This window comes from Rhamphochromis longiceps, linkage group LG4 (assembly GCF_057381845.1).
Source record: "Rhamphochromis longiceps isolate RC_006_pf linkage group LG4, R_longiceps_female_GT1.1, whole genome shotgun sequence".
Classification (NCBI taxonomy): domain Eukaryota; kingdom Metazoa; phylum Chordata; class Actinopteri; order Cichliformes; family Cichlidae; genus Rhamphochromis; species Rhamphochromis longiceps.
The window spans coordinates 17,511,937-17,536,505 of record NC_140560.1 but is presented as its reverse complement, the minus strand read 5'-3'; the positions used below and the strand labels follow the sequence as shown (position 1 = coordinate 17,536,505).

The window sequence follows — 24,569 nt, the reverse complement described above, 5'->3', positions numbered from 1 at the left end:
ACTACTTTGGCACATTGCTCTTAACTTATTAAGGTGGCTATTAGTGAGGGTCATGATAATCAATTCAATTGAGCAGAAGTGACATTCTTACTTCGATTCGTCCAAATTCATGTGAGTTCCAGTCTGTTCAGCCTGTTTCTGTGTAGCACCAAGCAGTAGACCTAAACCTGGATGTGCTTCTGGGTTCTGCCTCTAATGAAAACGGATGAGTGTAAAATGCAACCATTGTTTGTAGTTTGCTGCCACCTACTGAGTGAAAAAAGAACTGAAGTTGTAAAAAGTCACTATTCCTAATGATAGGCTTCGTTTTGTTTCAGTTTCAGTTCACTATACAGCTCATCAAACTGTTTTCCCTTTACGTTTTGATATAATAGCTTTTTAGTACTACTGAGACACATACTGCCTTTTTCTTCCGTTAGAGTAATATTTTCTTGAGCTGTGTAACTGGATTTGTTCAAACATAGAGGTAGTTTGGATTCACTGACACAGGAGCCATACGCCCTTTCTGCAGTTTCTATGCTTCCTTAGCTCGTTTATGTCGCCATTGTTAATCCTGTCCTGTGCAAAGAAAAGCCCAAGCTACACTTGTCTGACTGACAGAAGGTTCAAGAGAAGGACATTTGCTCTCAACTCTTTCCCTGTTGAAATGTTATTCCAAGCAAGTGAGTTTCCTACAGGGTATGGAGGGTTAGTATGTGTTAATGATTTCAGTGTCATGCAGGGGAAAGTAGCATTCAGTGGAAGCTTCTCGGTGATTGTTTTAAATCCAAATATGACCCTTATTTGTGGCGCATGTTAGCATACAGTCAGCTCAGGAGTTAGTATCAGTCATGTGGTTGTCACGAGGTTGCGCACAGCATCACCGGCAAGAGGGCTTGGTTTGAGAGGTTTTTGGCATCTGTGATGTGATTTACAACCATCCACCCATGTACAGTAAGAAGCTGCACTCACAACCGTGGGCATCAGCAAGTTGGTGAAATTTAAACAAAACAGCATTACATCTGAAACTCTCTTATTGTACCCAAAATACAAATTTTAGTGATTACATGTGGCTTCATTAATTATGTTCAAAAGGATGAATACATAACGCAAGTAATAACTTTATAATCAGTCAGTGAATGAAGGAGCTCAAGAGTGCAAATATAGTTGCAATAAAGTGACAAATATGCCCTTTTATGTCAAACAAAGACCGAAATAAGTGGCATCAGTGTGAGGATTAAAATGAGCGATCCAACCTCACACTGCAGATATCAGGGCAACGCACAGTGGGGGGGCGGGGGAGGGGGGTTGCAGTCTGCGCGCACAAGAGGGCTAACAACGCTGTGAGTGACAGAATCCACCCAAACTGAGGAACAGCTTCTTCCCCAGAGCTGAAGCCTGCACTGTTTGCACTATAATATAATATAATATAATATAATATAATATGTTGCTATTTAATGTTTTTTGTTCGTGTTGCAGCTGCTCTGTGAGCCAAGCTTTCGTTGTCTAAATTCAATGGAAATATATCTCTGCACCACACGATGGCGATAGATTCTCACAGTCTGTGCTCTGCTTCCGCCACCAGTCATCTTTAAATCTTTTTTTTTATTCAATGAAACCTTTAACTCGCAGCATTACTTTAAAAAAATCATATTTAAATACAAAAAAAAATAAATACATGAACGACAGTAATAGAAAATTGATAAAATAACACCAAATAAATATATTTACAAATGATAGCAACATCAATGGAATAAAACCATGAACACCAGCAGAAGGAGAAAGAGGCCTGTATCTACATTATTACTCTGGCAGCTCTCAGGCTCCATACAGACAGGACACGTTGCAGCGTAATTGCAGACAGGTGCGTGGGCCTGAGCTCCGCCCAGGCAGAATGACGAGTGGAAGAAAGCAGCAACACAATAAACATATGTAACCTTGCGGAGCCGGCCGGGCAGACATCGAGACCGTGACAGAGTGCAAAACTTTTATACTTGACAACACACACAAAAACCCCCACACACAACAAAAATCAGAATGTGTTTGTGATTTGGATTTTTATTTAAAGGTGAAACCTTTTTTCTTTTCTTTTTTTTGCCAGATTAGACATTTTGATTAATTTCATTGAAGTATACTTTAGTTTTTTTGTTTTACTTTGATGCTATAATAGATGTTTTTAAAATTTAGTAATATTTAATACTATATTGCATCATGGCAAAACAACAGTCTCCTCAAGCTGCTTTATACTGTAAGGTGAAAACACTACAGAAAAAGCCAGAAAACCCCAACAATCCAAAGATCCCCTTTGAGCAAGCACTGGGCGACAGTGGGGAGGAAAAACTCCCTTTAGGAAGAAACCTCCGGCAGAACCAGGCTCAAGAAGGGGCGGCCATCTGCTGCGACCGGTTGGGGGTGATGGAAAGAGAATAGAGGGAGACAAGATGAAGTATACTTCTAATGGCCTATTCCAATTGGTGGTAATACATCATAAGAATTGAGGAAAGGTGGTGTTGATGGAGACTCTGGGGAAGGCCTTCGTCTGCCAGGGTGTTTTGGAGCCACTTGAATAAATTTAGTTTGCACTGGAGGTGGACGAGGTTTAATCTGTGGAAAGATCTGAGACGGAGTCGGAGTCTCCCCATAACATCTCCCCATCACGCCTCTATGGACCAACGGTGCGAGCTTTTGTCCTTTCTGTTTTTCTAATTTAAGCTGGAGTTGAACGTCTTTCACTCTAGATTTTAGATGACCCATCTCTTTTTCTTCATTGCCAGCCTTTCTGATCATCTGGTTCACTGGTCCAATGAGCTCCTGTTTTTGTTTGAATAAAGCGTATTCGGAAGACTTTACCATATCATTGTACTGCTTTTTAAATGATTCCAGCTCCCGTGTTTTATCTAGTAAAGCTGCATCTAGATCCTTGCATCTGGTACGTAGACAGTTCAGCTGTTTTTCAAGAAACTCGGTCGTTCCAACAAAGGGGATGCCTTCCACACCGTCTGTCACGGCTGCCGAGGCGAGCCGTGTGGAGTTGGAAAAAGGACCCAAGAGCAAGCAGTGTATGAAAAGATTAGTGGAGTTTATTTACAAGGTGTCAGTGGCAGGAACAGAAAACGAATAATGAGACAAACTAACGGAAACCTAAACTGGGAAAACTAAAGAGCAACTAGAAATCCACAGGACACGGGGAGAAAGGCAGAGAGACGCAGACTGACGGAGGATACAGAGACGCAGAGAGACACAGATGAATGCAGAAAAGCGCGGACTTACATGGAGTAATACAGACGAACCGGCAACAGGCAGGAGAACACACAGGGCTTAAATACACACACCAGTAATCAGGGGATAAGAGACAGGAGGGCAACACAGCTGGGAGAAATCAGAGCTGACGGGACAGGGGAAATGTAAACTGAACACACTCACATCAGACATGAACCTTCAGAATAAAACAGGAAATTAACAGACAGAGAACCAGACAGGACACTGAACTTGACAGGCAGACTCATGAGCAGACACAAAAACACCATGGACAGACAGAGGGAACACAGAGAAGTGGGAGCAGGCAGGCAAAGAACAGAAACCTAACAAATGGCAAAATAACAACAGAATACACACTCGGAATGAACAAAAGCATAAGGAAACACAAAACACTGAGTCCTCAGACTCAGGACCATGACACCGTCTACGTATTTCTTTTTCAAGTTGTGGAATATATCCCTTAATTCCACCTTTTCTTTTTCTCTCAAGTGACCTGCATGTGGAAATGCCTTTTCAAAGGACAAAACGCACTGGTAGATCAACATGAACATAACAACGGCACAGTTTCCAGGCAATTCGTTTTTTGTGTGAATATTTGTTTGCTTTTTTGTGGCGCGCAGTTGCTCTTCCAGTGAGATCTTTTCAGCCAGTGCCTGATTGTGTGCCATTTTTACTTTATGCCTGTCCACTGCTGTCTTTCTGTGTTCTTCCTTCTCTTTACTTAGTGTCACAGTTCGGCTGTGTGGCAGGCAGGAGAAGGACCCAAACGCAAACTCACAGAGTCAAAAGTTAAACTCAAAAAACACAGCTTTATTGCTGGCGTGGAGCGGGACACGAAAAACAATACAAAATAACCTAAACTGGGAAAAACTAAAGCACAAGGAGCCACAGGGAAAAATCACACAGCTATGATGGAGGACGCAACACTGACAAAGAGAAACATGGGGCTTAAATACACTGAGGGATAACGAGGGGGAATGAGCCACAGGAGGAGAGCACAGCTGAGAGTAATTAAGCAGGACGAGGCAAGGGAAGCAAAACTAGAAACATTAACATAGAACAGACTGTGAAAGTAAAACAGGAAACACACTGACGGAACTCAAGACATGTGGACTTAACAGACTGGGGGAGACAGAACATAGGGATCTGAAACATGGAACAGAAAGGCACAGTAGATCAACATGAACATAACGCCACAGGGGAAGAGTAAAACTGAACACGATGAACACAGAAACACCAGACCTCTTCACAATAAAACAGGAAACATAATGAGACGTAGACATGACAACCCAAACTTCACAATGTAAGACACAGACATGAAACACATGAAAAGCAGGGGAGATTTACCATAGTTGGAAACACGAGGGGGAAATAATAAGAACTAGAAACACTTAAGCATGATAACAAATGAACTTAGGAATCTGAAGGGCTTACATAAACTAAAACATCAAAATGAACTAAAACTCAAAACACTGGGTCATAAGACCCAGGATCGTGACAAAATGTAAACTGAACACACTCACATCAGACATGAACCTTCAGAATAAAACAGGAAATTAACAGACAGAGAACCAGACAGGACACTGAACTTGACAGGCAGACTCATGAGCAGACACAAAAACACCATGGACAGACAGAGGGAACACAGAGAAGTGGGAGCAGGCAGGCAAAGAACAGAAACCTAACAAATGGCAAAATAACAACAGAATACACACTCGGAATGAACAAAAGCATAAGGAAACACAAAACACTGAGTCCTCAGACTCAGGACCATGACACCGTCTACGTATTTCTTTTTCAAGTTGTGGAATATATCCCTAAATTCCACCTTTTCTTTTTGTCTGAAGTGACCTGCATGTGGAAATGCCTTTTCAAAGGACAAAACGCACTGGTACAATTCCTCTTGGAAGTGGCGCTTTTTCTTTTCCAGGCAATTCGTTTTGTGTGTGAATATTTCTGTTTGCTTTTTTGTGGCGCGCAGTTGCTCTTCCAGTGAGATCTTTTCAGCCAGTGCCTGATTGTGTGCCGTTTTTACTTTATGCCTGTCCACTGCTGTCTTTCTGTGTTCTTCCTTCTCTTTACTTAGTGTCACAGTTCGGCTGTGTGGCAGGCAGGAGAAGGACCCAAACGCAAACTCACAGAGTCAAAAGTTAAACTCAAAAAACACAGCTTTATTGCTGGCGTGGAGCGGGACACGAAAAACAATACAAAATAACCTAAACTGGGAAAAACTAAAGCACAAGGAGCCACAGGGAAAAATCACACAGCTATGATGGAGGACGCAACACTGACAAAGAGAAACATGGGGCTTAAATACACTGAGGGATAACGAGGGGGAATGAGCCACAGGAGGAGAGCACAGCTGAGAGTAATTAAGCAGGACGAGGCAAGGGAAGCAAAACTAGAAACATTAACATAGAACAGACTGTGAAAGTAAAACAGGAAACACACTGACGGAACTCAAGACATGTGGACTTAACAGACTGGGGGAGACAGAACATAGGGATCTGAAACATGGAACAGAAAGGCACAGTAGATCAACATGAACATAACGCCACAGGGGAAGAGTAAAACTGAACACGATGAACACAGAAACACCAGACCTCTTCACAATAAAACAGGAAACATAATGAGACGTAGACATGACAACCCAAACTTCACAATGTAAGACACAGACATGAAACACATGAAAAGCAGGGGAGATTTACCATAGTTGGAAACACGAGGGGGAAATAATAAGAACTAGAAACACTTAAGCATGATAACAAATGAACTTAGGAATCTGAAGGGCTTACATAAACTAAAACATCAAAATGAACTAAAACTCAAAACACTGGGTCATAAGACCCAGGATCGTGACAAAATGTAAACTGAACACACTCACATCAGACATGAACCTTCAGAATAAAACAGGAAATTAACAGACAGAGAACCAGACAGGACACTGAACTTGACAGGCAGACTCATGAGCAGACACAAAAACACCATGGACAGACAGAGGGAACACAGAGAAGTGGGAGCAGGCAGGCAAAGAACAGAAACCTAACAAATGGCAAAATAACAACAGAATACACACTCGGAATGAACAAAAGCATAAGGAAACACAAAACACTGAGTCCTCAGACTCAGGACCATGACACCGTCTACGTATTTCTTTTTCAAGTTGTGGAATATATCCCTAAATTCCACCTTTTCTTTTTGTCTGAAGTGACCTGCATGTGGAAATGCCTTTTCAAAGGACAAAACGCACTGGTACAATTCCTCTTGGAAGTGGCGCTTTTTCTTTTCCAGGCAATTCGTTTTGTGTGTGAATATTTCTGTTTGCTTTTTTGTGGCGCGCAGTTGCTCTTCCAGTGAGATCTTTTCAGCCAGTGCCTGATTGTGTGCCGTTTTTACTTTATGCCTGTCCACTGCTGTCTTTCTGTGTTCTTCCTTCTCTTTACTTAGTGTCACAGTTCGGCTGTGTGGCAGGCAGGAGAAGGACCCAAACGCAAACTCACAGAGTCAAAAGTTAAACTCAAAAAACACAGCTTTATTGCTGGCGTGGAGCGGGACACGAAAAACAATACAAAATAACCTAAACTGGGAAAAACTAAAGCACAAGGAGCCACAGGGAAAAATCACACAGCTATGATGGAGGACGCAACACTGACAAAGAGAAACATGGGGCTTAAATACACTGAGGGATAACGAGGGGGAATGAGCCACAGGAGGAGAGCACAGCTGAGAGTAATTAAGCAGGACGAGGCAAGGGAAGCAAAACTAGAAACATTAACATAGAACAGACTGTGAAAGTAAAACAGGAAACACACTGACGGAACTCAAGACATGTGGACTTAACAGACTGGGGGAGACAGAACATAGGGATCTGAAACATGGAACAGAAAGGCACAGTAGATCAACATGAACATAACGCCACAGGGGAAGAGTAAAACTGAACACGATGAACACAGAAACACCAGACCTCTTCACAATAAAACAGGAAACATAATGAGACGTAGACATGACAACCCAAACTTCACAATGTAAGACACAGACATGAAACACATGAAAAGCAGGGGAGATTTACCATAGTTGGAAACACGAGGGGGAAATAATAAGAACTAGAAACACTTAAGCATGATAACAAATGAACTTAGGAATCTGAAGGGCTTACATAAACTAAAACATCAAAATGAACTAAAACTCAAAACACTGGGTCATAAGACCCAGGATCGTGACAAAATGTAAACTGAACACACTCACATCAGACATGAACCTTCAGAATAAAACAGGAAATTAACAGACAGAGAACCAGACAGGACACTGAACTTGACAGGCAGACTCATGAGCAGACACAAAAACACCATGGACAGACAGAGGGAACACAGAGAAGTGGGAGCAGGCAGGCAAAGAACAGAAACCTAACAAATGGCAAAATAACAACAGAATACACACTCGGAATGAACAAAAGCATAAGGAAACACAAAACACTGAGTCCTCAGACTCAGGACCATGACACCGTCTACGTATTTCTTTTTCAAGTTGTGGAATATATCCCTAAATTCCACCTTTTCTTTTTGTCTGAAGTGACCTGCATGTGGAAATGCCTTTTCAAAGGACAAAACGCACTGGTACAATTCCTCTTGGAAGTGGCGCTTTTTCTTTTCCAGGCAATTCGTTTTGTGTGTGAATATTTCTGTTTGCTTTTTTGTGGCGCGCAGTTGCTCTTCCAGTGAGATCTTTTCAGCCAGTGCCTGATTGTGTGCCGTTTTTACTTTATGCCTGTCCACTGCTGTCTTTCTGTGTTCTTCCTTCTCTTTACTTAGTGTCACAGTTCGGCTGTGTGGCAGGCAGGAGAAGGACCCAAACGCAAACTCACAGAGTCAAAAGTTAAACTCAAAAAACACAGCTTTATTGCTGGCGTGGAGCGGGACACGAAAAACAATACAAAATAACCTAAACTGGGAAAAACTAAAGCACAAGGAGCCACAGGGAAAAATCACACAGCTATGATGGAGGACGCAACACTGACAAAGAGAAACATGGGGCTTAAATACACTGAGGGATAACGAGGGGGAATGAGCCACAGGAGGAGAGCACAGCTGAGAGTAATTAAGCAGGACGAGGCAAGGGAAGCAAAACTAGAAACATTAACATAGAACAGACTGTGAAAGTAAAACAGGAAACACACTGACGGAACTCAAGACATGTGGACTTAACAGACTGGGGGAGACAGAACATAGGGATCTGAAACATGGAACAGAAAGGCACAGTAGATCAACATGAACATAACGCCACAGGGGAAGAGTAAAACTGAACACGATGAACACAGAAACACCAGACCTCTTCACAATAAAACAGGAAACATAATGAGACGTAGACATGACAACCCAAACTTCACAATGTAAGACACAGACATGAAACACATGAAAAGCAGGGGAGATTTACCATAGTTGGAAACACGAGGGGGAAATAATAAGAACTAGAAACACTTAAGCATGATAACAAATGAACTTAGGAACCTGAAGGGCTTACATAAACTAAAACATCAAAATGAACTAAAACTCAAAACACTGGGTCATAAGACCCAGGATCGTGACACTTAGGGCCTTTTTTAGGTCTTCATTTTTCTTTTTCAGAGAATCATTTTCATCTTCGACCCCAGCCTTCGTTTTCTTTTCAAAGGCCAGAGCCCTAATATTTCTCTGACATTTTTGTTTCATCTCCATTTGCTGGGCCGTTTTTTCGTTGATGGTCTTCCCCATTTGAGCTTTCTCATCTGTTAAATCTTTCACCGTTTTGCCTATTAATTTGTTTTGGTCCTGCAGCTTTGCATTATGCGTCAAAATGCCCTCGATCCACGCGTGTGATCATTAAAATCATCGTTTGACTTAACCCGGCTGGACCAGTGTTGTTATTGTGGTTTTTCCTCTTGTCTCCATCCCCAATTTTTGAACTCGTAACAGTGCTGTCGTCTAAAATATTATAAATTTGCCTAAAATAGAAGTGTTTAAAACTTCTATACAGATCCTGTGCAGCTGCAAAGCAAAAATAAAAAACTCCCTCCAGGCAGAAGCGGCCATTTTCGTATGTGGGGAAGACCCCCACAAAAACAGAGGGGACAGGCTGGCACCAGAACACCACGGATGTGCCCCGAGATGAGTGTGAAAATGTGATTATCAACAAGCCCACCTGGGCTTCAGGTAGGCCACACGCTTGTCCAGAGTTCACTTTGTCTTCAAGCTTTTTAATTTAAAACATAAACTGAGGCCTACCCCAAGCTGAAAGAAGGCAGATTATGTCCTCAGATAAAGCAAGCAATGAGGGTGAAGCAGAGAAAGTACCTGCACAATACATTCACATAAATCAAAATGGAATTTCTTTGAGGACACAAACATCTGGGGAGTAAACAGCTGTTTCAATACCTAATCACAGATGATGAGGACGAAGTCGAAGTCCTGCAAGGACTGCTGGAAACAGCAAAAGAAAAGGTGGTACGTCAGGAATTTCACAACAGCCAAGTTGTTGAATTATTATTGAAACGCCACAAAGAGGAAAAAAATAAGATGCAGCAATTTTACGAGGAAAATACTAAAAAAACTCGAAGACAAAGCCAATGCTGCAGACAGAAAGTTAGAAAAGCTCATAGAAATGTATGATTCCAAAATAGAAAAGCTTGAGAGAACAGTAAAAAATAGTAGAGGTGTGGCCGTCAATGCGGTTAAAGAACGCGAGGAACAACATCAATCCTCGCAGTGTTGGATTGAGGGTCTTTTGACACGTAATACAAAGTTACAGGACCAAAATGAATTGATGGATAAAACCGTGAAAGAATTAACAGATGAGAAAGATCAAATGGGCAAAGTAATAGACAACCAAAAGGCCCAGAATATGGAGATCAAACGGAAATGTCAGAGTAATATTAGAGCTCTGGCCTTGGAAAAGAAAATGAAGGCTATGGTCGAAGATGAAGTTGATTCTTTGAAAAAGAAAAATGAAGACCTAAAAAAGGCCCTAAGCACAGAGCAGGAAAACCACAGAAAGACAGCAGAATATGCATCTTCTTTTTGTTTTCATATTTTAATCTATATTTAATTGTTTTGTGGTTTGCAGTGTTTTGTGTTGTTTCACTTTAAATTTGTAAAAGGAAAAAGCTGAAAATTTAAATAGTTAAAAGTTGAAATGTGAATAGTTGATTTTTGTATTATATGATTTATTTATTACATTTTATGTGAAGTGAATAAAAAGTATATTTACGGTGGCCCCTACAGACAAAGCACATACAAACTTCAAATCACGTATGAACTCTGAAGCACGTACAAACCCTGAAGCACGTACAAACTCCAAAACACGTAAAAACTCTGAAGCACGTAAAAACTCAAAACACGTACAAAAGACAACAGAAGTGCTCCAGGATGCTAGGCGCAGTGTTGAGCTTTTGTTACCTAGTGGCTACACAAGCCAGCAAGTACCAACGACCGGATTTGGTGTGTGGTAGTAACAGGTAAATGAACTTTTTTTTTTAATTATTTGAATATATATGAGTGCGTGTGTATAAATACACAAACAATACACACATGCTTTTAATTGTGTAATTTAAGTGATCTAGTAGCTCTGCTTTGGAAGTTCAGTTCATGCTAGAAATGTGTTTTGAAGTTTGTACGTGTTTTGTCTCTAGGGGCCACCGCATATATTTATATATAAACATATATGAATAAAACCACTTTTTTTACGCTAGTAATTCCTTTTGTGCATAATTTTATATTATTGTTAATAATAAATTAATTAAAGCAACAAAACAACCCGAAGAGCCGGTTTGGAGCCGAAAGAGCCGGCTCTTTTTAGTGAGCCCAACCAAAAGAGCCGGATCTCTAAAAAGAGCCGGAAATCCCATCACTATTAGGGTGGGTTAGGTTAGGGGAATGGAAATTCCTCCCTGCACAAGGAGGGCAGGAGTAGGTGCACGCTCCGCACCATGACCCTTCCCGAGACCCACCATCCCATCTACCGTATCCGGCAATCCCCAGGTCCGAATTGAGGTAAGTACCGTCCTTTTCTTTTTCAGGTTCAGGTAAATACCAAATTATGTTTAATTTTACCAAAGTTGTGTTTTATTTGTCCTGTTTTTTTAGGTTTCTAACTGTGTTTTAATAAAATTTGTCTTTGCTCAATGAATTTAGTCTCTGTGTCATTTTTAATTCCAATTTTTAGGCTTTTAAACTGTTTTTATCCATAAATTATCCAATTTTTAGGTTATAAATTTATGATATTCCAATTTTTAGGCCAGTAAATCAATATGTAAATGAAAAAACATCAAAAGAACCCCCCCCCCCCCCAAAAAAAAACAAAAACAAAAACAAACTAAAACAACAAACAAAAACACTTTTTAGCGCTGACGCATGGCTGTAGCTACGTTTCGGCTGGGCTGTGCCGTCTTCAGGCTGTGCACATGCGTCGCTGGCCAAATTAAAATGAAGAAACTCTTCTCTGCCCCTCCTTTTATAGTATGCTGTGTCTCCTCCCACTCTTGGGATTTCTGTTTTATTGGGGGTTTTTTGTTCAGTATCTTTAATGTTTGTCCTGTGTTAGCTTAGGCTTTTTTTGTTTTTATTATTTTTCTGGCACCTCCTTCTGTAATGTCCTTTCCATTATCCATCCTTATTTTTCTATTGTTATGGCACCCCCTTCTTATTTGTCCTTTCCGTTAATTTTTTCGTGATTTTGTTCCTTTCCTGTGATTGTCCTATTCGTCCTGCTCTGTCCTTGTTATGAGATCCTCCGTGACCTTTTGTGCTATGTTGCGTTTTATTGTGTTGTCAAGTGGAATTTGTGCACACTTTCCCGAGGTTTCTTCCCATCATCTGGCACCTGGGAGTTTTTCCTTGTCTTCCTAGAGAGCCAGCTTGGCCTGGGTCAGGAGCTCTATCACAGCAAAACAACAACAAAAAAAAGACTTTTATGAAAGAACGACTTGAATTTTGTGTTATTTAAAAACACGTATTTAATTATTATTCAGTGTTGTGTGTGATAGCAAACTGCCAGCCTTAAACCTGAAAAAAACTCATGATTTTATAGAACTAGACAATGCATTTCCTGAAGAAAATTTCAATGTAATGATTATTTATTAATACGTTTTGTATTCAGTATTTAGTTTTATAAAGTAAATGCTGACCACACAAGTTTCCTTCTGGATTAATAAAGTTTTAAAAAATATCTGTAAAGTGTTATGAAATATAAAAATGTTTTTGTTGAGAATATGTCCACACAAAATAATTAAATAGGGCATTTTCTGTTATTTAACAGAGGTTTTCTGTTTTATAATTACACTGCAGTTTGGACGATGAGCTTCTGGAACGTTTTTAGGCATTTGTTCACATTTTGCAATTTAAGCCCCAAGAAACAAAGATTTTCTTCTTTTATTCCAGCAGCACTCCATTATCATGTACACTGTAAAATCTAACATTGTGTTTAATTAAAAAATGTAAGGATATACTAAACTCAATTTTTATCAGTTTGTTTAAATAAGTTACCAGTAGTTTTTATTCAAAAAGCTGATCAACCCAGTTTGAGTTGTCTTGAATTGGAAAAACTAAGTAAGCTAGAAATTTTGCTTCTCAGTGCAGGCTTTTAAAAGATATGGTTTGAAAATGCCATGTCACTGCTATCCTCCTCACTTTGCACAGATCAGTCTGCATGTTCATGGCACCCACATTTTTTTATTGCATTAGTTTGAGCAAACCTGGGTTCAGATTAGTGATGGGATTTCCGGCTCTTTTTAGAGATCCGGCTCTTTCGGTTCGGCTCACTAAAAAGAGCCGGCTCTTTCGGCTCCGAACCGGCTCTTCAGGTTGTTTTGTTGCTTTAATTAATTTATTATTAACAATAATATAAAATTATGCACAAAAGGAATTACTAACATAAAAACAAGTGGTTTTATTTATATATGTTTATATATAAATATATGCGGTGGCCCCTAGAGACAAAACACGTACAAACTCCAAAACACATTTCTAGCATGAACTGAACTTCCAAAGCAGAGCTACTAGATCACTTAAATTACACAATTGAAAGCATGTGTGTATTGTTTGTGTATTTATACACAGGCACTCATATATATATTCAAATAATTGAAAAAAAAGTTCATTTACCTGTTACTATGACACACCAAATCCGGTCGTTGGTACTTGCTGGCTTGTGTAGCCACAAGATAACAAAGGCTCAACACTGCGCCCAGCATCCTGGAGCACTTCTGTTGTCTTTTGTACGTGTTTTGAGTTTTTATGTGCTTCTGAGTTTTTATATGCTTCTGAGTTTTTACGTGCTTCGGAGTTTGTACGTGTTTTTACGTGTTTTGGAGTTTGTACGTGTTTTTACGTGTTTTGGAGTTTGTACATGCTTCAGAGTTCGTACGTGATTTGAAGTTTGTATGTGCTTTGTCTCTAGGGGCCACCGTAAATATACTTTTATTTATTCACTCCACATAAAATGTAATGAATAAATCATATAATACAAAAATCAACTATTCACATTTCAAGTTTTAACTATTTAAATTTTCAGCTTTTTCCTTTCACAAATTTAAAGTGAAAAGAACACAAAACACTGCAAACCACAACACAATTAAATATAAATTATAATATGAAAACTAAAAGAACATGTACATTCTCTGTCATATGGACCTGCATGAATAAACTTTCTCAATCCTTTATCATCTGCAACCGAAAATAGTTGTGGATGATTACTATACCTTTCTAATGTTGTTGTCCCTGCCTCTCTTTCTCTCTCTCTGGCTCTGTTCCTGTGCTACTGAGTGTAACTACCGCCCCTCCCCCCTCTGCCCAGCGTAAAGCACAAGGCTCGCGTGCAGAGTGAAGCGGAAAAAAAGTGCGAGAGAGAGGCTGAGAGAAAAAAAAAAAAAAAACAAACCACGTGACGGCTCGCGATAAGGAGCCGGCTCGCGTCGTTCACGTCAAAGAGCCGGCTCTAAGAGCCATTTCGTTCGCGAACGACCCATCACTAGTTCAGATGGAGCAGCTTGAGCTCAAGAGATAATTTCTGTGATTTTTTGCGTGATACTCTGGCTTGGAAGTAAACTGTTTTTGTACCTTCTTTCAGTTTAGAACCAGGTTTTGAACTTGCTAGCTAGCCAGCTTGTTAGCCTAGCATTAGCCTAGCGTTGCTGCTGCTTCTCAGCTCATGTTACGTAGAAAATTAACCCCACAACTTTAAAATTCATTAAAAAATTGATATATATATTCGCTTCCGTGACTTTTTGATGGGTGAAGCAATGTAAGGGAAATTATGTCTTTTCTGTTTTTCTAATTTAAGCTTGAGTTGAATGTCTTTCACTCTAGATTTTAGATGACCTATCTCTTATACTTCATTGCCAGCCTTTTCGATAATTTGGTTCACTGGTCCAATGAGCTCCTGTCTTTACCATACCATTGTACTTCTTTTGAAACTATTCCAGCTCCCGTTTTTTATCTAGTAAAGCTGTCTCTAGATATTTGCATCTGGTACATAGACAGTTCAGCTGTTTTTCAAGAAACTCCTTTGTTATTCCAACAAAGGGGATGCCTTCCACACCGTCTATGCATTTCTTTTTCAAGTTGAGGAACATATCCCTAAATTTCACCTTTTCTTTTCCCTGAAGTGAACTGCATTTGGAAATGCCTTTCCAAAGGACAAAATGCACTTTACAGTTCTTCTTGGAAGTAGTGCTCTTTCTTCTCCAGCCAATTAGCTTTGTGTATAAATTTTTCTCTTTGCTTTATTGTGGAGCACAGTTTCTCTTCGAGACCCACCTTTTCACCCAGTGCTTGATTGTGTGCCGTTTTTACTTTATACCTGTCCACTGCTGTCTTTCTGTGGTTTTCCTGCTCTGTGCTTAGGGCCTTTTTTAGGTCTTCATTTTTCTTTTTCAAAGAATCAACTTCATCTTCGACCATAGCCTTCATTTTCTTTTCCAAGGCCAGAGCTCTAATATTACTCTGACATTTCCGTTTGATCTCCATATTCTGGGCCTTTTGGTTGTCTATTACTTTGCCCATTTGATCTTTCTCGTCTGTTAATTCTTTCACGGTTTTACCCATTAATTCATTTTCGTCCTGTAACTTTGTATTATGTGTCAAAAGACCCTCAATCCAATACTGCGAGGATTGATGTTCCTCCTCGCGTTCTTTAACCGCATTGGCGGTCACACCTGTACTAATTTTTACTCTTCTCTCAAGCTTTTCTATTTGGTTATCATACATTTCTATGAGCTTTTCTAACTTTCTTTCTGCAGCATTAGCTTTGTCTTCGAGTTTTTTAGCATTTTCCTCGTAAAATTGCTGCATCTTACTTTTTTCCTCTTTGTGGCGTTTCAATAATAATTCAACAACTTGGCTGTTGCGAAATTCCTGACGTGCCACCTTTTCTTTTTCTGTTTCCAGCAAAACTTCAATGTCTTGTTGGTGTTTAGGGTTGTGGGTGAAGGAGGAATAAGTGAGAACAGGAAAGGAGAGCAGGAAGGAGTGAAAGAGGGGAGAGATGAATTCTCAAAGGGTCAATGAGGTTCTCAGGTGGAAGAAAAGAGATTAGCTGACTTCGACGTCTTCCTCATGTTTTTCTTTAAGTTCAGCCAGAGTTTTCTCCGTCTCTGCGCGGAACTTTATGAGAGCTTCGTGGTCATCTTTTATTGAGTTTAACCTGTCTGAGATATTTGTCCTGTCATCAAAGACCGAACCCAGCAACTTATTATTCTGCAAAAGTTCATTGTTTTCTTTTGTTAGATCCTCGATCCATTTCTTATTGACTGTATGGAGTTTTTTGAAGTAGTCAAGCTCAGTTTTAAGCTTTTCAACCTCATCGATCATTGGATGCAGTCTGTGGTCGAACTGTCTGGCATATGTTTCTTTTTCACTTTTGTTAACCATTGTTTTCAAGAAATTAACATCTTTTTCTTTGTTAGGTTTCAAACTCATTTCTGCTTTTTATGTGCTGTATCACTCCAACAAAACGATAGCTCAATAATCAATCCACTTTGACAGGTTTCGTCTATTTAAGGACTTGAACATCAAAGGATGAAAGGACTGTCACTATGACTATTGTTTTGGTCCTGCAGCTTTGCATTATGCGTCAAAATGCCCTCGATCCACGCGTGTGATCATTAAAATCATCGTTTGACTTAACCCGGCCGGACCAGTGTTGTTATTGTGGTTTTTCCTCTTGTCTCCATCCCCAATTTTTGAACTCGTAACAGTGCTGTCGTCTAAAATATTATAAATTTGCCTAAAATAGAAGTGTTTAAAACTTCTATACAGATCCTGTGCAGCTGCAAAGCAAAAATAAAAAACTCCCTCCAGGCAGAAGCGGCCATTTTCGTATGTGGGGAAAACCCCCACAAAAACAGAGGGGACAGGCTGGCACCAGAACACCACGGATGTGCCCCGAGATGAGTGTGAAAATGTGATTATCAAGAAGCCCACCTGGGCTTCAGGTAGGCCGCATGCTTGTCCAGAGTTCACTTTGTCTTCAAGCTTTTTAATTTAAAACATAAACTGAGGCCTACCCCAAGCTAAAAGAAGGCAGATTATGTTCTCAGATAAAGCAAGCAATGAGGGCGAAGCAGAGAAAGTACCTGCACAATACATTCACATAAATCTAAATGGAATTTCTTTGAGGACACAAACATCTGGGGAGTAAACAGCTGTTTCAATACCTAATCACAGATGATGAGGACGAAGTCGAAGTCCTGCAAGGACTGCTGGAAACAGCAAAAGAAAAGGTGGTACGTCAGGAATTTCACAACAGCCAAGTTGTTGAATTATTATTGAAACGCCACAAAGAGGAAAAAAATAAGATGCAGCAATTTTACGAGGAAAATACTAAAAAAACTCGAAGACAAAGCCAATGCTGCAGACAGAAAGTTAGAAGAGGTCATGGAAATGTATGATTCCAAAATAGAAAAGCTTGAGAGAACAGTAAAAAATAGTAGAGGTGTGGCCGTCAATGCGGTTAAAGAACGCGAGGAACAACATCAATCCTCGCAGTGTTGGATTGAGGGTCTTCTGACACGTAATACAAAGTTACAGGACGAAAATGAATTGATGGATAAAACCGTGAAAGAATTAACAGACGAGAAAGATCAAATGGGCAAAGTAATAGACAACCAAAAGGCCCAGAATATGGAGATCAAACGGAAATGTCAGAGAAATATTAGGGCTCTGGCCTTTGAAAAGAAAATGAAGGCTATGGTCGAAGATGAAGTTGATTCTTTGAAAAAGAAAAATGAAGACCTAAAAAAGGCCCTAAGCACAGAGCAGGAAAACCACAGAAAGACAGCAGTGGACAGGTATAAAGTAAAAACGGCACACAATCAGGCACTGGCTGAAAAGATCTCACTGGAAGAGCAACTGCGCGCCACAAAAAAGCAAACAGAAATATTCACACAAAAAACGAATTGCCTGGAAAAGAAAAAGCGCCACTTCCAAGAGGAATTGTACCAGTGCGTTTTGTCCTTTGAAAAGGCATTTCCACATGCAGGTCACTTCAGAGAAAAAGAAAAGGTGGAATTTAGGGATAAATTCCTCAACTTGAAAAAGAAATACGTAGACGGTGTGGAAGGCATCCCCTTTGTTGGAACAGTTCAGCTGTTTCTTGAAAAACAGCTGAACTGTCTACGTACCAGATGCAAGGATCTAGATGCAGCTTTACTAGATAAAACACGGGAGCTGGAATCATTTAAAAAGCAGTACAATGATATGGTAAAGTCTTCCGAATACGCTTTATTCAAACAAAAACAGGAGCTCATTGGACCAGTGAACCAGATGATCAGAAAAGCTGGCAATGAAGAAAAAGAGATAGGTCATCTAAAATCTAGAGTGAAAGACGTTCAACTCCAGCTTAAATTAGAAAAACAGAAAGGACAAAAGCTCGCACCGTTGGTCCATAGAGGCGTGATGGGGAGATGTTATGGGGAGACTCCGACTCCGTCTCAGATCTTTCCACAGATTAAACCTCGTCCACCTCCAGTGCAAACTAAATTTATTCAAGTGGCTCCAAAACACCCTGGCAGACGAAGGCCTTCCCCAGAGTCTCCATCAACACCACCTTTCCTCAATTCTTATGATGTATTACCACCAATTGGAATAGGCCATTAGAAGTATACTTCATCTTGTCTCCCTCTATTCTCTTTCCATCACCCCCAACCGGTCGCAGCAGATGGCCGCCCCTTCTTGAGCCTGGTTCTGCTGGAGGTTTCTTCCTAAAGGGAGTTTTTCCTCCCCACTGTCGCCCAGTGCTTGCTCAAAGGGGATCTTTGGATTGTTGGGGTTTTCTGGCTTTTTCTGTAGTGTTTTCACCTTACAGTATAAAGCAGCTTGAGGAGACTGTTGTTTTGCCATGATGCTATATAATCTTAAATATAACTGAATTTCCTAAACATCTATTATAGCATCAAAGTAAAACAATAAAACTAAAGTATACTTCAATGAAATTAATCAAAATCTCTAACCCTACGGTGGCCCTGAGAGGCCAAACGGACACCAGCAGTAAGAAAAATGCTGCAAAAGCACACAAAACACAACGGAAATAGGAAAAACAAAACAGCATTTTTCTTATCGCTGGTGTTTTCTAAAGTTGCAGTCCGTTTGGCCTCTGAGGGCCACCGTACTAACCTGACCAAAAAAGAAGAGAAAAAATGAATAAATAAATAAAAATCCAAATCACAAAAACCTTCTGATTTCTGTTGTGTTTTATTGTGTTGTATGAAAGGACTTATATTGCAAGGTAAAATCCCCAATATATAAACCAGAAATCCCAACAATAGCAAGTCATTTCACACTTGCTAGAATTCCAAAAACGTCCAAATCTTTTGCATCTGTGTGAGTTTTTGATACAATTTTATATCAGTTTCAAAAGAAACAGAGCGATAAAGTTTTTCTCTTGAGTTCTGCATCTCCCTGCCCTTTTACAACATTTTTGTTTTGGTGGCTGAGTGGCAATTTAGAAAGCTAGCATGTGATTGACAGTTTCCAGTTGGCTGAAAGAAGAGATTTAAATTAAGTTTGATAAAACCTTATCTGGTTTCATAATTTATGCTGCTAGTTTGGTGAGTTAAAGTTTATGACGCACTCATCTGATAATTCATCGAGATAACTTTTGACTTCTTTCCTTCTTTATTATTATTATTATTATTATTATTATTATTATTTAAAGGAACCTATTAAATCTTTTTTGTAATGAAAATCAATCAATAGTAATTGTCGATAGAATGAAAGTCAAAATGGAATTTCTTTACAGATTTGTCGTCAGCTCTTAAGGATTTACGTATTACATGATTTATGACTCATTACATTTTTGTTATTGTTGGAGCTATTTGTTCTTTATTTATTTTTTTTGAAATTAGTTAAAGTTTGTTGTTAGTTTACTTATATTTTGGGGTTTATTTGTCGGTTAATATTTTGTTTTAACCCTTGTATGGTGTTCGGGTCTGTGAGACCCGTTTTCAGTTTTTTTCAAAAGAAAAATTAAACAATTAATTATTTTTTCAATCTGAAATTCATTGGCTTTGGCTTATTTTCTGTGAAGAACATAAATCCGAACTAATTTTCAATGGCCTCATACTGTACCTCCCCCCACACATTTACATTACATACAAGGTGTTCGGGTCCACTGGACCCAGGTCTAATAAAAGTGTTGAAAGTGCAGGTCCTGTGTTCCCACACTCTGTCTTCCTCCTTTCTGGTGCTGCTGATAGTGTTTTCTTCCCCTCCTGCTCCCGCACAAAGTTGCAACATTGTTGAAAATTCAACTATCAACACCGTCTGCTCTTACACCTCACACATTTTACCCTCTTTCTTGAGGGATCCAAATTTTATTCTCTCATACCCTGTCCCACACTGGCAAATTAGGGGCATAAATATTATAAATAAGACTTTGCCAGTGTGGTTCTTTATCACAACTGAACAAGATGGCAAAAGATGGCGAGGGCCATCCAATTGATTTTGGAAGAGAGAGGGGCTTTTTATAACATTTTATAAAAGAAAGAAAGAAAAAAGAGAAGCACATTAATTCATAAATGTGATCTAACAAAGGTAAAGGGAAAAAATTAACCATGTTTGCTGTTCATATGGCTTGTAATTGGGATGAAGTAAACATCTGTTGAGTAATTTAACATAAAATTGTTTGATAGTGTTAATTTGGAAAGCCAAAACTCTAGCGGGTCCACCAGACCCATGAACACTGGCTGAGTAATAAAGATATGAACACCACACAAGGGTTAAATGATTTGTTTTGTTTGTTGTTATTTTGTTAAATTAGTAAGAGCTGTAGGGCCATTTTGTTTCTATGAATAAAGAGACTGGTATAGGACCAGCATGCATTGGGGTGGGCCTGTGGTTTTTTACCAGAGCAGGAGAAGCAGCAGGAAGGATCTTGTTATTGCTTGCCAAGATGGATAAATAAACCAAAACTCTCAACTAAAATGTTTGGACAATGGACTTCTTTTGCCTGCGTACGAAATATTACCTCAATGCAGCAGTGGCTTGTGGACTTTAAGTTGTGGGACGTTTGATCTTTCAAAAGTAAAGGAATTGCAACTACAGTTATGATTTATAATGTATGCATAATAATTTATTATAAAAACCTGTATTGAATTAAGTAGCAGAATGAAACTTTTGCAAATAAATTAACAGTTTCAAAATTGCAGCACAGACTTCTTATTCAGCTACTCAGCACCCTTACCGTAATCTCGATAATAAAAGTAGCAACCTTATCCTTATGTCGTATGTGTATTTTGACTTTTGTTGCCACGATGCCAGATCTCTCTTGGGAATTAGATTTTTAATGAGATTTTTTTTACCTGGATGAATAAAGGTTTAATAAAAACCAAATTCAAGGTGACTTTGGTAATTGCACTCAACAGACCAGCTTTTCTGACTTGACTTGACCTTTCTGGACTACACAGCCGGGGCTGAGCAGCCACCACCTTCTCAAAAATGCGTGTGCTTTTTTCCAGCTCGCTCCCGGCTTGTAGGCCTATTACGTTACAGCGACGCGACAAAGACTGTCCAAATTCGTAGACTCCTCCAAATGCAGTCTACAAATGCGTCCTCCTTTTCCCCGAATTTGAAGGATGGGTCAAGTGATTGTAGGCCTACAAATGCGGCCTCAGGAGGATGCAGCCCATGAATTTGGACAGCCCCACATACAAGGCACCATCATTAATTCAAATTCATTTTAAGGCTAATTACGTCACAGCGACGCGACAAAGGCTGTCCCAATTCGAAGGCGGCTCAAAATGCGGCCCTCAAATGCATCCTTCATTTCCCTGAATTTTAAGGATGGGTATGTGTATCCTTCATGGCCCAACATATCCCAGACTTCATAGCATGGCGGTGGGTGTGGATAATTTTGCCAGAAAAAACGGCAGACGGCTGAAGCTTTCAAATATACTCCGCTCAATAGTCAACCTTAGTCTTACAGAGAATTTGATGTTTTTATGGATAATTAAAGTCAGTCATATATCCACAAACACAACAAGCTGAAAGTCAGTGATGCTGCTCGGTTTGCAGTCCTGAATATCACGGCACAAGCAGGATTCACTGCACTGTTAACTTTAGCTATGTTATATTGCTGCCTCTGTTCGGTGATGTCGAACCAAACAGACTTTAACGTGTCGTTGAACGAGCTGGCGGTTCACTCGTTAAGCTGAAAGAAAGATGCTTTAATCACAGGAGTCACACATGTGTCCACTGAATCATCTGGGAACTCTTCTTGTTTAGCACTTGTAATAACACAAACACCAAATCCTCCTTCTCTTGTGCTGTTTGTAGCAGTGTGTACACCTGAGACTGTCACCTGTCTGTCTGTCCTGCACTCTCTCTCTTTGTCTTTCTTTCTGATTGTGTAATAAAAGTATGAACATGTATTTATAAGTTACACTTGTGTTTGAATCCTGCAGCTTCTCACACATTTGATTTCCATGTGTGACAACTGCAGACAGACTGAGGGACCCACTGCTGCACATCATCTGTGAGGCTTTGCACCCCTGATGATCCATCAGGACAAACTCAGCAGTGTGTGAGGAAGCAGAGGAGGAAGAGCCAGCAGCAGCTGACAGATGGAGAGAATAGACAGACTGTTCCCTGTTTGTGAAGGACTGCTAGAAAAGTTTAAAATAACTAATTGTCTGTCCTGAATCAGTCTTATTAGGTAATGTTCAAATAATGTTATCATCCCAGTGTTTTCAGTGTGGGAGAAAGTACTCAGGGCCTTCAAGTTACACACTATGAAAGGCAGCAACAAGTTTAATATTCAGAAACATAAAGTATGTATCAGCAGCAGAATGGACCTAAAAATAAATGTTTGTTTCAGTTCTATGAAGCTTTGAGTATTTTGGATTAGTAGCACTGCTGTGTTTGTTGCATCACATTACTGTAATTGTATGCTTTATATATTCTGAGGTAAGTTGATCTATAGTGTTACATCATATTCTATAAGGATATTATGTGTTTGTATACTTTCTGCCCAGTTAGACCCATTTAGCAGAAGTCAGCCTGTTTAAGGCTCTGATATCTATTCTGTGTGACTTAAAGCAGTTATGACATGGTCTGATTTTCTCACCCAATAAAGGAATATTTAATATATCAGTCTACTCTTCATTCTATCAGAAACAGTTATCACAGCTCGTACATTTTCTTTTTACACATTAATGTAAGCATTGAGCCAACATGTTAAAAGAACAATATTTGTCTCTTATATATAATACATGTGTGTGTATATATAAACTGTGAGAGATACTTGTCTTTGAGTGAAGATTTAAGGTGATAGGAAATATAAATAACTGCAACTTGAATCTTTACTGAAGCTGTAATAACTAATATTGATTAATATAATACTAACTTTAATATTGGCCATATTATATTTACATTACCAAAGTGAGATGACTTTAGTCTCATGAACAACATTAGCTAATTGTTATTTACTAACTAATCCTAAAATGACTGTTCAGTACAACCATGAAGCCCAACAATCATGTTTTACAGTCCTCTGGTCTCAGCCTCAGATACTTATCAAATCACGCAAAGCTCATGTTGACACAAACAAACAAATGAACAAAAGATTTTCTCCTTCATTTCTGTCAAACAAAGCTGTTTGAAACGTTTCCAGCAGTTCGTATCATGGTTGCTGGGCAACCTGGGCAGCGCGACAGAGGCTGGACCGTCCCATTTCACAGGCCTCGCACTTCTGGCCTTAGCGGTCTTTGAGTACGCGGTCCTTGTGGACCGTTAAGGCTGCGTACTTTAAGGCTGCAGAGTGCAGACCCTGAATTGGGATACAGCCACTGTCAAACCTAAAATGAGGATGTGGGCACACCTGAGTGAAATAAGTGGAAGCTGAATGAAGCTCCACCCCCTCATGTCACTCATCTGAGAGAAACGAGGAGTCAGGCTGTTCCACTTCTTTATTAAAGACAGATGCACAGAGTGTGCAACAAGTCAATCTAGAGCATTTGCATTAAATTATTAGCAGCAAATGACTGCTTCTTACCCTTTTAATTCCCATGGAAACAGTAACAGTATAGTTTTTCACATACTGCTTCTGCATTTTGACTCAACTTTTGCTACATAAACATAGATGTAGTCAATATGTGATAATCTGAGGTTGTTTTTACTCATTTTACAACCACATGACTGATACTAACTCCTGAGCTGACTGTATGCTAACATGCGCCACAAATAAGGGTCACATTTGGATTTAAAACAATCACCGAGAAGCTTCCACTGAATGCTACTTTCCCCTGCATGACACTGAAATCATTAACACATACTAACCCTCCATACCCTGTAGGAAACTCACTTCCTTGGAATAACATTTCAACAAGGAAAGAGTTGAGAGCAAATGTCCTTCTCTTGAAGGACAATATTTGAACAAATCCAGTTACACAGCTCAAGAAAATATTACTCTAATGGAAGAAAAAGGCAGTAATTAATTAACAATATGTGTATCAGTAGTACAAAAAAGCTATTATGGGGCGACCGTGGCTCTGGGGATGCCTCCACCAGTGTGTGAATATGAGAGTGAATGAATAGTGGAATTGTAAAGCACTTTGGGTGCCTAGAAAAGTGCTATATAAATGCAATCCATCATTATTATATCAAAATGTAAAGGGAAAACAGTCTGATGAGCTGAATGGTGAGCTGAAACTGAAACAAAATAAAGCCTATCATTAGGAATTTAGGAGCAACTTTATTGTAACGTGTTTGCTTTTTACAGCTTCAGTTCTTTTTTCACTCAGTAGGTGGCAGCAAACTACAAACAATGGTTGCATTTTACACTCGTCTGTTTTCATTAGAGGCAGAACCCAG

At 39.5% G+C, this 24,569-nt stretch overlaps 1 protein-coding gene across 1 annotated transcript in view; it reads left to right on the top strand.

Moving 5' to 3' along the window:
- The first annotated feature begins 11,194 nt into the window (after positions 1 to 11,194).
- Positions 11,195 to 24,569, top strand: part of LOC146671360 (protein cramped-like) — a 34,940-nt gene continuing 21,565 nt past the window's right edge. The window contains exon 1 of the mRNA XM_085405338.1: positions 11,195 to 11,246. Coding sequence (XP_085261464.1) covers positions 11,195 to 11,246 — 52 coding nt within the window. The remainder of the gene's footprint in view (positions 11,247 to 24,569) is intronic.